This window comes from Delphinus delphis, chromosome 16 (assembly GCF_949987515.2).
Source record: "Delphinus delphis chromosome 16, mDelDel1.2, whole genome shotgun sequence".
Lineage (NCBI taxonomy): Eukaryota > Metazoa > Chordata > Mammalia > Artiodactyla > Delphinidae > Delphinus > Delphinus delphis.
In genome coordinates this window covers 56,718,791-56,732,434 of record NC_082698.1, presented here as the reverse complement: position 1 = coordinate 56,732,434, position 13,644 = coordinate 56,718,791, and the positions used below count along the sequence as shown (strand labels likewise).

General features: G+C 41.1%; 1 protein-coding gene across 2 annotated transcripts in view; it reads left to right on the top strand.

Moving 5' to 3' along the window:
• The window catches only part of LRMDA (leucine rich melanocyte differentiation associated), a 1,262,633-nt gene that overhangs the window by 1,014,361 nt on the left and 234,628 nt on the right, over positions 1-13,644 (top strand). For both annotated transcript variants that reach the window (XM_060033721.1, XM_060033722.1), the window contains one exon: positions 4,641-4,725. In XM_060033721.1, the coding sequence (XP_059889704.1) occupies positions 4,641-4,725 (85 nt within the window). The remainder of the gene's footprint in view (positions 1-4,640; positions 4,726-13,644) is intronic.

Genomic DNA, 13,644 nt, shown 5'->3' with positions numbered 1-13,644 from the left:
AGTTGGTGACTCTTACTAACCAGCATTAATCATGATTCTAATTTCTCCTTCTTTTTTTTGATGAGTTGGGAATGCAGCCAAGGTCCTCATTTTATTTTTCTTGGTATTCTCTACACAGGGCCTGGCATATAGTAGGTGTTTATTAAATCCTTAATAATAAATGAGTGATACTTTTTCTTATGAGAGAAAATAAATGTTTTTAGAAGAGTCAGCTTTATACCACAGTTTCAGGGAATGAATTGTGATGAAAAGCGAAGATTGCTTTTACTTGAAAGAGGCTGACAAATTTCCCAGACCTGGGATCACTTTATGCAGTGTATGATTTAAGGGTGAGTGAGCATGCCAGAGCGCTCCACTTGAGCTGAGTGATGGGGAATGAGTTGTGGAGCTGTGGTCTTAGATGGTATTTTGTGAAAAATAGTGGGAGATTTATGACTATTAAACAACTTTGTAGCTGCCCCCTTCTTGTCTCGAAGCCTGCCAAATCTCTCCTCCTGTGGTCTGTATCATGTTCCTTCCGGGCATCCATGATGTTCAGAAATATCCACTGGAATGCAGGTTTTCAGGGAACGCACCCAATGGGAGGGGGCTCGAATTTTACACATTCATCTAAAGACATTTGTTTTCTGGAACCACAGAGTGAAATTCTCACTTTGCAAATCTCTTGTACTGTACTTTCATTCAGTCTTTTCCAATGAGGTTGCCAAAGTTCTTCCTTCCTTCCTGCGTTATAGAAATTGCAAAGCACAGTATATTAGTGACCATTGTCATTGATGTGAGTTTAAAAAATTACTAGCAACTCTCCAATTGTGAGTAGGAGACAAGTACAGAAACCTTCAGTATGCTTTGGCAGATCTTAAGCAGAAGGGCTTACCGGGCTGGAACGAGCATTTCAGGCCTTGGTGTGAAGGGGGAATTTATAGTTACTACTGCTTATTGGCTTTTTCCATTCTATTGTCATACTCAGTAGCTTTGGAAGAATTAGAAATGGGATATTTCATCACAAAAAGCCAACCAGAGATGACCTGAATCCATGTTGGGCAAGTACTAGAAAATTGTTAGAGGAAATTTCCTCTAATTATGGGTTTATATCAACATAGGACTTATGGATCAGAGAGAAAATAGGAGTCTGTTTTTTCAATTTTCATGTTTAATTCTGAGAAATTGCAAAAATGTAGAAAAGTTTGAAAAGTAATGAGGATGTTCAGCTACCATACAGGGTTTGTATTTTCTAATATCTTGACATTTTTTTTCATGTCTTATCTTTCAATAAAAGAAATAAACCTTATCTGTAAAATTGAAGCTCACCCTCTTTCCCATTAGCCCCAGTCCTATTCCTGTGCCCTGTGGTAGAGGCAACCATTTTCATGAATTTAGCGTATAACTTTTATAATTTTTAGACCTTTCCGTATACACATATGAGATCAAAGAACTACACGTATACATAAATAATATTGCTCTACATTTATCATTCTGCAACTTGCATTTTCACTTTTTATTAAATTTTTAGAGCTACTCAAATTGAGATATATAAATCAGCTTTATTGCTCTTAAGTGCTAAATATTATTCTGTCATGTGAATATACAACATTTTATTTATCGATTTTCCTCATTGATAGACATTTGAATTATTTCCAATTTGTTCTGTTGTAAATAATGCTGCAATAAACATTGTTCTATGTTCCACCTTACAGACCTGAGTAAAATTTTCCATCGTATATATTTTAAAGGGCATTGCAGTACCAGTTTTCAATTTTATTAGATATTGCTAAGCTACTCTCCTGCGTAGTTGAACCAATGTACGTTCCCACTGGCAAAGGATGAGAGGTTGAGATTTGTTGTCCTTCATTCTCTGTAGCACTCGCTATTGTGAGACTTAAAAGTTTGCCAACTATGATGGACAAAAAAATAATTGCATCTTGTTTTAATTTGCATTGCCTTTAGGACTAGTAAATTTGACCATCTTCTCTTTTATTTATTGACTACTCAGGTTTCCTCTTCTTTGAATTGTCTGAGTTTTCCTTTGCCCATTTTTTATTATATTTTTATTTATTTAGGGATATAGGTATTCTGGATGCTAATATTTTATTGTAGATGTTGCAAAAATTCTCTAACGGGTGATTTAAAATGTAAAAGTAATTCTTTGCCACAGGTCGTTAGAAAATTTGGCAAGTACTTAAAGATTAGAGAATTATTTGTAGTTCTTAGGATTCCGATTTACCCTGATTTCCCTGTTCCCATTTTAAGCATCCTTCCTTAATCCAGGTAAAAGAAAACATTAAATATTTCCACTTATGTTTCTATTATTTCATTCTTGATATACTGTGAGTGTATTGCTTCAGTTTCAAGGGGAGTTCTTTATTCTGGGGCAGGTAGAATGCAAATTTAAGACATTGTCTTGTCCATTTCTTTCATATGATAATTGTGCTTTTCTGAATCATGCTTCTAAGCATAATTTTCAACATCACTATTGAAAAGATCACATGGAGTTCATTTTGCTAAAAGCCAAGTCAAAGAACTGGTAGTTAGAACCTTGGTTTGTAGCGGTTTTCCCCAACATCCAGCCATGAAAGTCTCACCAAAAGGCATAGTTTGCAAAATTGTTCTCTTCCTGGATTCTTTTCCATGACTTGAGTTTATAAATGGACACTTAGCAGAAAAGTAATTAAGTGCTAGGCGAAGAATGATGACTGCAAAACGGAACTCAAGCCACACAGTTTTTGCTTTGACTACAATTGGAAATAAAAGTTAAATCGCTATTTTACTCTTGGTTACAAAACTCGTATGTTTTTCCCCGTCAGAGGTATTTGCTGAAAGGTAGTTTCTTCCAGTAATTTTAGGAAAAGCTGTCATCAAGTTGTCAACAGCCCAAATTGAGATTAAAAGCACCAAGAAATATCACAATATAGCAACCTAAAACTCATCCTGGAATTTTAGGCTTTTTTTAGCAACAAGGTGGAGTAGAAACATTGACAGAGAAAGAAGCTATGGCCTCTTATGGAGGAAGTACAGTAGATTTGTGGAAGGACATTCCCCATTCCTCTGCCGCATATATCCTGCCTCGAGCATTGAATAGATGCCATATTCAGAACATGTCACTGTGTCTCATTTATCATGTAGGGATAACAGGAGACCTTGATGCCAAATGGAGAAACACCTGGTGATTCTAATGTTTGAATTTTAATCTAATTGCTGACTCTTTTACATTGTTGCAGCATCCTAAATGTCTAATGATGCAGTATCTTACAAATCTTGGGTACTTTTTAAAACATTTTTCTTGGTGACTGAACTTTGATCTTTCTAGACCCAATACCTTTGGATCAAACTTTAAACACCATATATTTCTCTTGCTGCTGAGATGAAGTAATGCTACCCGAAATCTGTCTCTACCTTAGGGACAGAGCTTCTGCTTTTGTGGCATTCAGAACTCTTTCTGTAAGTCTCCACTGAAAGCTGCTTAATCAAACATCTCAAATGTCAGAAACGGGGTTTAAAGGGTTTTTCTAGCAAGTAGGTCTAATCTCCTACTTAGTTTTGATTCCTATAATGTCGATAATCTCTTTGGAGAAAAGGCCTCCTCCTACCAGGGCAAATATATCCCATAGAATGTATTTCCTTTTCCAGAAAGAAAAATGTAGCATTAATGAAATTTACTTTTTCATGAAGCTTGGAAAGGTTGTAAGCTTAGGATTTTGATCCTAGCAGATGTTCTTTTTTGGATATTAAAAAAAAAAAAAGTAGTGTTTGATTCAGAAGTCTCAGTAAGAATTGCAGTGGTGGTGCTTCGTACTCCACGCAGCCACACTCAGAATGTGACATACTGGTCATTAGCTCTGAGTGACACCTGACTCTCCGGCTATGGTCCTTTCCTCCTGCCTTAGCCCCCATGGATGTAGTGTTAGGGAAAGAGAGTTAGTAGCCTGCGTCACACTATATAGAATCGAATGGTTAAAGAGCCTTGTGTACAGTTAAAAAAAAGCATCTTCGTAGATAGATTTCAGAATATTTTCTTTTAGACTTTGAAATGGCAAAGTTTTGTCGACGACCACTGTATTTCAAATTTCAGATGGGTTTTTCAGTGCTATTGTAAAATGTAGCCAGAACCCCAGTTGCAGGGTCTGCAATGGTTTGTATCCTTCTCTAGGGTCACTTCATGCTGCCAGGCCTTTTGTCTTCAGCTTCCCATTATCTCCATGCCACTGGGTCCAGTAAACCAGGCTTGTTTGTCCCATCCACCCTGGGGGCAAAGCTCAGCCTCTTCACTGGTTTCCATAGAAATCTCCGCACAGTGAACATTCGATCCGTGGGAAGTATTGGTAGGAGGCCTGTGGCAGAAATCGAAGTCTGCATCATTTCCTGCCTTCAACTTCTCCTTGCCTCCTCCTCCTTGAAGTTCAGCACAGTAAACAAACCATCCCCTTGTGTCAGAGCCCTTCCACCTGTACCAAGTCCCCTGGAAGCTTGGTAATCGACCCTACACTTAGCAGAATATTATCTCAACACAGACAACTCTTGCTCCCTAAGAAGAGTCTTGGTCCATAATATTTTCTCCAAACCCAGATCCCGAGGAGACAAGTTGGGTAAATGAAGGTATTTAGTGTTTGGTGTGGCTTCATGTTGGTGTGGTTTTTCTCACGCAGGCCTCTGGTGACAGCGTTGCCGCCTCTCCGAAGAGCCGCTACACACCCCTGCCTTCTGCTTCCAGGGAACTCACCAGTCACCGAGGTAGGAACCCTGCTTTTTATTGCTCTCAGTGGCTGCAGGGAGGGACACCGGCCTGTGCGGAGCTCGGGGCTCATTACTGCTGTCTCGGCACTTTGGAAGGAACACAGTGCTTTTCAAGTCCTTGATGAGAAAACCATACCTGTCAAGCCTAGTGATTTTCACTCATATTCAACAGAATTTAGTGGCAGTCTATTGGGAAGGCAAATAAGTCTATGGTGGAATATAATTTTGTGATACTTTTTCTTTAAACAAAGAGATTATCGTACTTAAGAATTACTAAGGAGGTCATTTCCTCCAGGGAAAGTGATGGAGAGAAATTAGGAAACTCACTAATATTTGTAAAAGTGTCACTGTTTGGGAGTATAATAGCTGAAATCTGTAATTTCGAAATGAATGAACTCTACGTTACAGCTAAAAGGAATTCCCGTTTGCCTAGTAACATTAAGGCGAATCAATATGCAGTTTTCCCTGAATTCTCTGATCCTTGAAACTTTAATTTGGCTTACCCAGTTCTTCCAAAGCCTTGAATTCCTATTGCCATCTCTAAAGTCTGCAAGGAATATAATTTAAACATGCTTTATCCCTAACCTGGCTGCTCAGGCCAAGGACTATGTGACCAGCTTTGTTGGAATTAGTTAGGACAGGAAGAGGCCATGTGATGTAACTTGTTTACCCCATTTTATTCTGGTTATGACCACAGTCATGTTTCGTAATTGTGAATCTACCTTCCAAGGATAAGTAAGAACAGGCTAAGATTGAGGGCATTACATACTTTAAACATTGCTTCTCCAAGCAGGAAATTAGCCTTGTACACGCAGGGGACACTGAATAAGGCCTCTTCCAGCTTTGTCATCCAAGCTGCACAGCAGGATCAGTGGGTCGGAGCCAAGTCTGTAGAGATTATCAGAAAGTAGAGCTGGCCCTCTAAGGAAGACATGGAGGTTTCAGGCAAATGGCACACTTATATTCTGCAGGAAACGGTCCACAGAGTAATGCAGGATTCCAGGTGTCTGTGACTTGGACCTGTGTTGTCTGTTTGATGTCTGGGCCCAGTGGAACTTTTCTACATTTAAATATGTGTTGGTTCAATTAGGGTTCAACTGTGATTCCATTCAGTAAGTGTCAAACTTGTGAAAGTCAATTTTGCTCAAAGTCAGGTAGAATAAATAGCTTCCGACATGTTATATTTTGAGGGGTGTGAACAGATCTCTTCTGCTGAATGTCCTTATGAAGGTTGTGAGTATATCCCTTTAGAGACTGTTTTACTGGGTGGCGGGGGGTGGCGGGGATTCCTCTAGGCAAACAATAATACGCTCTCTAGAAGGAATAACAAATTAAGCCTAGCATCATATTCTCATAGATGGTCTCTTGCATTTGAATAAGGGTAGTTTTAACTGTGTAGCCCGTTGACTACATGAGTAGGAACTGAAGTCTCGGAGCCCTCAAGCCTACTTGAGTTGATCTGGCCACGAAATTGAGATTTCACAGCAGGAGGACCCCATAGTGATAGTCATCAGTAATAGGGCAAAGGTCATCTGTCGTCGTAACAGTAAAATAAAGAATCTGAACCTTGAAGAAATGGAACATAAAACAATAGTTTTGAAGATATTTTGGTTAATATTTGGAATATGGAAAAATACCTAACATGGTTAGAGTGAAAATAGGCCCCCTTGAATGATATCAGAGCCCAACATCAATAGGGAAAACATTATTTAAAGGGAGCCAAGAGCAGCTGTCTTGAATTTCCTGAGTAATTAATACACATTTAATGCATTTGAGGCATTAGTTGCCTGATCTGTGCTAAGTACTTGGATGTTGAAAAGAGCAAGACAGCGTCATGAAACGACGGCCAGGTCTTTGGACTTATGTTCATGAGGAGACCAGTAAAGAGAGAACCAAAGAAGCTCATTAGGCTGAATTATTATTGGACTGATGTGCGTGGGGAAAATATGTGACTGATATATTTCACCTTGGCATGAATCATGCAGTGACAAATGAGGAAAGCCATAGTTTGCAGCATCCAGAAAGAAACCACTTAATGCCATCTTGGTTTATTTTGTATTTAAGTGAAAGAAATTATTCTAAATTTCTGATTCCATAAATCACCAAACTTTTTGAGTGTCGTTTGTTAATATTTTCATGGCAACAGCCTACAAACATTTATCCAGAGAGGTACTTCCACGTTGTGAAGGCAAATGACACCAATTCTTTCCCAGGTGAAATCCTCCATGATGTTTGAAAGTTGGTCTATAAAGTCCTAAGTGGAAATTCTATTTGTAAATAATTTTTGGTTCATTCGGTTCCCAATCTCTTTTCATTCCGCACCAACGACTACACAAACTGTGGGCAGTAGTTCATGTGCAAATTGCTATTTTTCTATACTTGCCATCTTCCCTTTGCTTGTCCTTTTATGTAACTTCCAATGTCGAGTATGATAGGCCAGAGATTCATGTCCTAAGGACTGTAGATTCAAATGCAAAGGAAGTCTGGGCCCAGAATAATGATCAGGAGACAGGGGACTCTATTTTTCCATCTGTAACGTGTAGATAATCTAAACCTCATGGGGACAGTAATGCCCAGTACTTTGTTCTTCCTGCATGAAATTTTTACTGATCTTACCTGTATTGAATTTTTCCCCTAGTTGAGGTACTTACAATATTTGTTTCTCTCTCCTTAGTGCCATTGCTCATATTCTGCTTTGTATGACAGGGGTCAGGACTATGTACGTCTTGAACTCCTCATGAATGAAAGCTCCCTGAGGGGCAGTACAGATTCTAACTCTCCTTCCCTTTCACATCATTAACTCTTACTCATTCGTCAGGTATCAGCTTCAGTACAACAGCTCCAAAGAAGATTCCTCTGATCTCACCCTGTCCATTTGCTTTAGGTCAGTTTTCCCTTTTCAGGGACTGTCTTCCCAGATGGCAGCTCTTGGCGGTGGGGCGGAGGGGGGGCGGTTGGTGTGGGGTAGGGGGTGGAGGTGCTGATGTCTGTTTACTCGCCACTATTTTCACAGTGCCTGGCACAGGGCCTCCTACTTAATCAGCGATCGATAAATATTTGTTCAGTAAATGATGAGTGATAGAAACCCAGGGGAAAGTCAGTGACTTAGGTACCTCTTGTTGGTATCTAAGTACCCCCGTTGCATGTAAATTGCGAGGTAACTAGATTGCATCTGAGGAAGGAAACCCATCTGCCTTTGGGGGTGATCACATACCGAAGGGAGCGGCCTGTCTTGTGGACGTCAGACCTCAACTCTGTTGCTTTCAGAAACCCACACACACCATCTTGGATTGGAGCTGTATCTATTGGTTCATTGCCAGAAGACATTTAGCCATATTGCACAACTTCCAAGTAGATAGTTATTTTAATGTCAGAGTTTTCAAACGCTGGTGTTTTGATGATGGAAAGGACTAGGATGAATTAAAGCAACTCATGGAATTATTTTACTAGAACAGAAGTTCTCAAAGAAGGGGATGGAAGTTCAGTAAGATGCAGGTTGTGGTAAAGATAGGGTTTTAGAATGGTCCGCTTAAAGTCTCTCTGAGAATTCTCCTCTAGGTCTGAGCATGTCTTCAGAATATGGGGAATATGGGGCTATGTCAGTGATTCCAACTGCTACCCAGTGATAGTCTGCATACATACTACCTCCTCAGTGGGTAGCCACATTATGAGGAATGTTGAAACGTTTATCACAGAAATGGATATACCCCTGCATGCCACTCTATCTGGTAGCTGTTAGAAGCAGAATTTGCATCTTTATAGACCATTGTGTCTTTTGGGAAAACATTTCTATTTAGAGCATAGACCATAAATAAACCCAATAAGGTGGAGAGGGTAAATGTTAGTTTTCCCATTTAACAGAGGAAGACACCCCCAACAATTGCTAGGGGAGCTGAATCACTCAGCAACAGAGGCAAGGAAAAAGCATCCAAGCTCTGTGTCCTAGATTCCCAGGCCACCCCAGACATTTGTCCTTTACACAGGACACATAAAGCAATCCGCTGCCTGGGGTGCTAAGGCTGTGGTAAAGTACAGCGTCCTTGCCAACTTCTGTCAAAAGAGTTGCCTGTTACTCCCCTCCCTCCACCCTTTTAAAAAAATTACAAATCTATACATTCAGGAGCAGAGATAGTTTGAAAAACCAAAGGGAAAAATGCTATGGTATCAACCTGAATTCAGACAGGGAAAATTGAATGCACACCATTCAAATTATGAAGGGCTTTAATGTAAGGAATGAGAGGCTTACACATACAGGAAAGGACTGACAGGGAAGGTGTCACCCAGAGTCTCACCTCTGTGACCGGTGATTCTCAAGAGCTGCTGAAGATTCTGTGCATCTCAGGAATACTTGGGAATCTCCTCCTGACTTTCTCGGTCTGCAGCACCAAGGCGGCGGTGATTCTCAAGAAGTTCTTCAAAGGTTAGGACTACCCACGCATTGCCCTGCCCCTCCTCTCTGGATTTCCACATCATACTCAGTGTCTCTCTTTGGCCCTCTCTAACGGAGAGCTATGCACACAGGGAATTTTGGGAAATGTAGTTTCTAGTTTCTCCTGTGAGCTGCAGAGAAAACCTCAGAAGGGGGTAGTGGTGATGCCCAATTAAAACAGCCAAGGGCTTCCCTGGTGGCGCAGTGGTTGAGAGTCCGCCTGCTGATGCAGGGGACACGGGTTCGTGCCCTGGTCCGGGAAGATCCCACATGCCACGGAGCGGCTGGGCCCGTGAGCCATGGCCGCGGAGCCTGCGTATCTGGAGCCTGTGCTCTGCAACGGGCGAGGCCACAACAGTGAGAGGCCCGCATACTGCAAAAAAAACCCAAAAAACAGCCAAGCCGGCACATCTACCGTAATCCTACCTTGCCAACCGCTATCACGTTGAGGGTCCCATTCCAATTGTTTGCACGCACATTTTGCAAAGTAATTGCAAACCCAGTGAACATCCCTGAATTATTACTTTTTTTCCCCTGATGCTTATACAGTCTTGAAGATGTGCCATAGTTAACTTGTCAGATTAAGCATTGGACTTTAAAAGTATGAAAGAAAGAAAGCAAGAAACGGAGGGGAATCTGTTACAAAAAGCTGCTTGGAGATGATAATACCCCACTTCTATCCATCGTTGGCAATCTTGCCATTATTTTTATTGACACAGTCGTTAGAAGCTCGTCCTCTTCTCCAATCAGGGGCTTGGTCTGTTTGTTTTGGAAATTGATTGCTGGGACCATCACAGAGTGATTTACATAGCAACTTATCATAATTAGTTATTGTTTGCAGTTTCCTTAATGTGAGTTGCATTTTATGCTTAGCAATTGATTTTTCTGTATTTCTCCATGAAGCAGCTCAACGTGTGTCATCCAAAAAAGAAAAAAAAGGTGGAAGGAAAAACTGCTGGCGTTTTTTAGTTTTATTTTTTAAACAGTTTTAGCCTGAGATATCATAAAGTACCTTTTCTCAGAAGCCATAAATGCAGAGGGTTTTGCTTCAACTATTCAAATAAGCCAAAGTGAAATAAATCAGAGGAAAATTAAATGGATGTAGGTGAAGATGTGTCAATGTAGGCAGAGATGTTTGGGATGGGGAGATGTTGGCCAGAAAAACTGTACACCAGCAAGCAGAATACTTCCGGGAGGGCACAAGATGGGGCTGCTTGATAACCAAACTTCATCACAATTTGTTTTAGGCTTATAGGATTTGGAAGCAATCTGTCTCTTTCAGACAATTTAAAAACCTTTTTCTATTTTTCATATTTGTACCATTTTGCTAATGTCAACCCACGGGGAATGTGAAAGCTTAAGTAGACTTGATCATTATAAACAAAATCCACGCAGAATAATAGCAAAGACTCAAGGAAAACAGGTGCATTTATCTGGGTTCTCTTACCAGTTCAGCATCAAGGAGTCTTTTTGCCTATTGCTTGTTGGTTCTCATTGACCATTTAAAGAGATGGAACAAGCAATCTGATGGTTATGGTGACTTTGCCTGGTAGGTCTCACCTAAGATCAGACCCATGACTCAGGCAGCCTGTTTGTTTGCTGCCTTCAGTCTTCCAGAATATTTTGATTAGTCTTTCAAGGGAGCTAACCATCACATGGTTTCTCACAAAATGTGACTGATTCATTGAAGGTTCATAGAAGTATGATGGATCCAACTCTCCTCTATGGAAAGTGTATTGAAAGCTGTGGAAAAAAGAAAGAAACAAGGAGGTGGGTAGGGAGAGCAGGCGAGGGAGAAGGAGAGAAAAAGAGAGAGAGAAGAAAACAGAAAAAGAAAATCACATTGGCAATTGACAAGGAAGCCTTCTTTGCTGAGGCGGACACGGTTGGTCTGTGGGTCCTGCCAAGCAAGTACATGGCCTCGGCTGCCATCTCTCAGACTCCATGCTGTGGCTTTGCCCTGGCTGTGTGAGGAAAGAGTGTGTTGGTTCCCTGTGCAGAGCTATTATTAGCATTTTCTAATTATGTAAAATACTTTGATGACATTTTCAACAGAACCCCTCACTTTAGTTTTTTCTTCCCTTCATAATGCTTTCATGGGCTTAGAATCTTGGTGGAAGTCTCAGATGCTGAGAGATGCTAATGTTTCTTTTATTTAATCGAGGTGACTAGTGATTTGACAGTAGTGGTTGACAGGTTTATTTTATCTGTGTGGCAGCGGGAGTCTATTTTCAGTCTGTGCACTCTGTTCCTAAGTAAAAGGACTTTACTAAGTGCTGAATAAATTGTACCTTCCTTTGATTCTAGGCCTTGCTGAAATGGTTTAAAAACAGTAGTCTGGGTCATCAAATTCATTTCCCTGCTGCTTTGCAGGGTCAATAGCTTCACTCTGTGTGGAGCGGGGCTGGGTAGATTGGAATGGAGGGTGGTGTAGATTAAAACTTCCACATATATATAGATAGATGTGCAAGTGTGCGCTCGCTGTCTGGGAAGCTGGCAGTGATGGAAGAGCAAGCCAAGTGGAATCTGAAGATGGATGAATCTGTTAGACTATTACCAGGACTGGCATGGACTTTAGCCAGGAACTTGAAGCAGCCTCCTGTAAGTGTGTGAAATCCATAGGGGTCCATTTCGTATCCTTTTTCTCCAAGGATGATTTTTCATTTGCAGTCTCTTCAATTGCTTTATTTCTAGTCTTTGGGCAGATCTGTGTGCACTCATAGGCACAGAGGGGCTGTGGAGTTGGTTCTTCCGTTCCAGAGCAAAGCAAAGAGGGCAGAACGGAATCTGGCTGCACACCCCCAACAGCAATCAACCTTCCTTCTGTAGGATGAGAGATCGAAGGATAACCCTTGCCCCAACAGACAGACCAAATACAAAATAGTGATAAAAATATGTCCCTCTGTTTAAAAAAATAATGGAGGGTCCGGAATTGACAGGGTTGAAGATTCTAAATGTCCTGAAGTTTTAGAGACTTGAGCTGTTTCTTCTCCTTCCGTTGCAAGGGAAGAGCTGGGACATGGTCAAATATGTCTCCTGAGATGACAAGTATTGCCCTGAGCACCGTCATTCAAGGAGTCCTTCAGTATGTCTTTATCTTGTATCCACTGTGAACAAAGTATATGTTAGGGTTTGTGGAGAGCTCAGAAACAGAGAGCATGGAATCTGTCTTATAGTTTGATTGTGGAGATACCAAAAATGAAGCAATGCCAACCAAACAGATATTATATATTATATAATTAAGAGTTGCCTCACTTGGTAAAAGCCATGTAAATGCTAAAACTGCTTAGAAAAGAAGGGAATCAGTAAAGGCTAGAATAGTCAGGCATGGCTGTTTGGAGGGTATTGGCATTGAGCTTTGAAGGACAAGTAGGGCATGAGTTGGTGGATGGCAAAAGAAGGGCGCTCCAGAAAAAGGAAATGGGTAAAGAAAAGGTAAGAATAGTTAGAACTGACTGGAGGAAGGGGCCCAGTTTTGAAAAATTCAGAAATAAGTTTACTTGTAGAACAGATTTGTATTATGGCAGGCCTTGAACAGGCAGAAGCATCTAGATTGGATTTAAAGCTGTGCTATATGCTTATTAATCTGAAAGCAGTATGCAAGGGGATTGGAAAGAGAAGAGCCAGGACTTGAGGAGGCCACGTGGGATGGCCTTGAAGGGAGTGTGGTCCAGTTTTGGAAGCTTTGGATTTCTTGACACCAAGCTATGTGACTGCAGACTCTACTGCCTCCAAACAGCAGGTTTCAAGCAAAGGTAATTGAGGCAACAATTTGGTAACAGATGGGGAGGACAGCTGGGGCCAGGACACTGCCAGTGGAGCAGGGGTGGGGGCGATTGTAAAGGGAACCTTACAGCCATGGTGGAGTTGTGGTTTGAGGTTGCTGATGGTTTGGTCTCAGGGTATCCCTGGCTCGGGTATCAGAGAAAATGGACGATCAATGCTTTTCCTCCCCATGTGATTCAGAGTCTTTCTGACGTTGGCTTTTGAAACCAAAATTTAGAACCCAGCATCAATTAAGATAATGGTGAAGTAATCTAGCATTTGATGCTGAAGGATGGAGTAGCTGGCGAATAGGGGAAGAAATATGAGAACGATTCTGTAACAAATGCAATTGGCTGACTTAATGACTGATTATAGTTAGAGGTAGAGGGTACCAGAGAACAGACAGCTGCGAGGAAGCTGGCCTGGTTCATGGGAAGCTGTAGTCTCTGCCTGTACCCCTTCTCACATTCCTCCTTGCAGGATTCTCCACTGCCACTCAGGCATGAGCTATAATCTGGCCTGTTAAATGGAAGACTGCTGGAATTAATGTAGTGGAGCTCGTGGCAACAGGAACAAACATATAAGAAGCAGGCAGGGAAGCCACAAAAATGTGTTCTCATTCGAGCCTTTGGCTCAAGATGAGCTACATTCTTTTAAAAATGAATAAGGGCTCAGGGTGTTTTATTCCTGAATCTTGGGTTTCTGGAAGGAGAGCTCTTTGA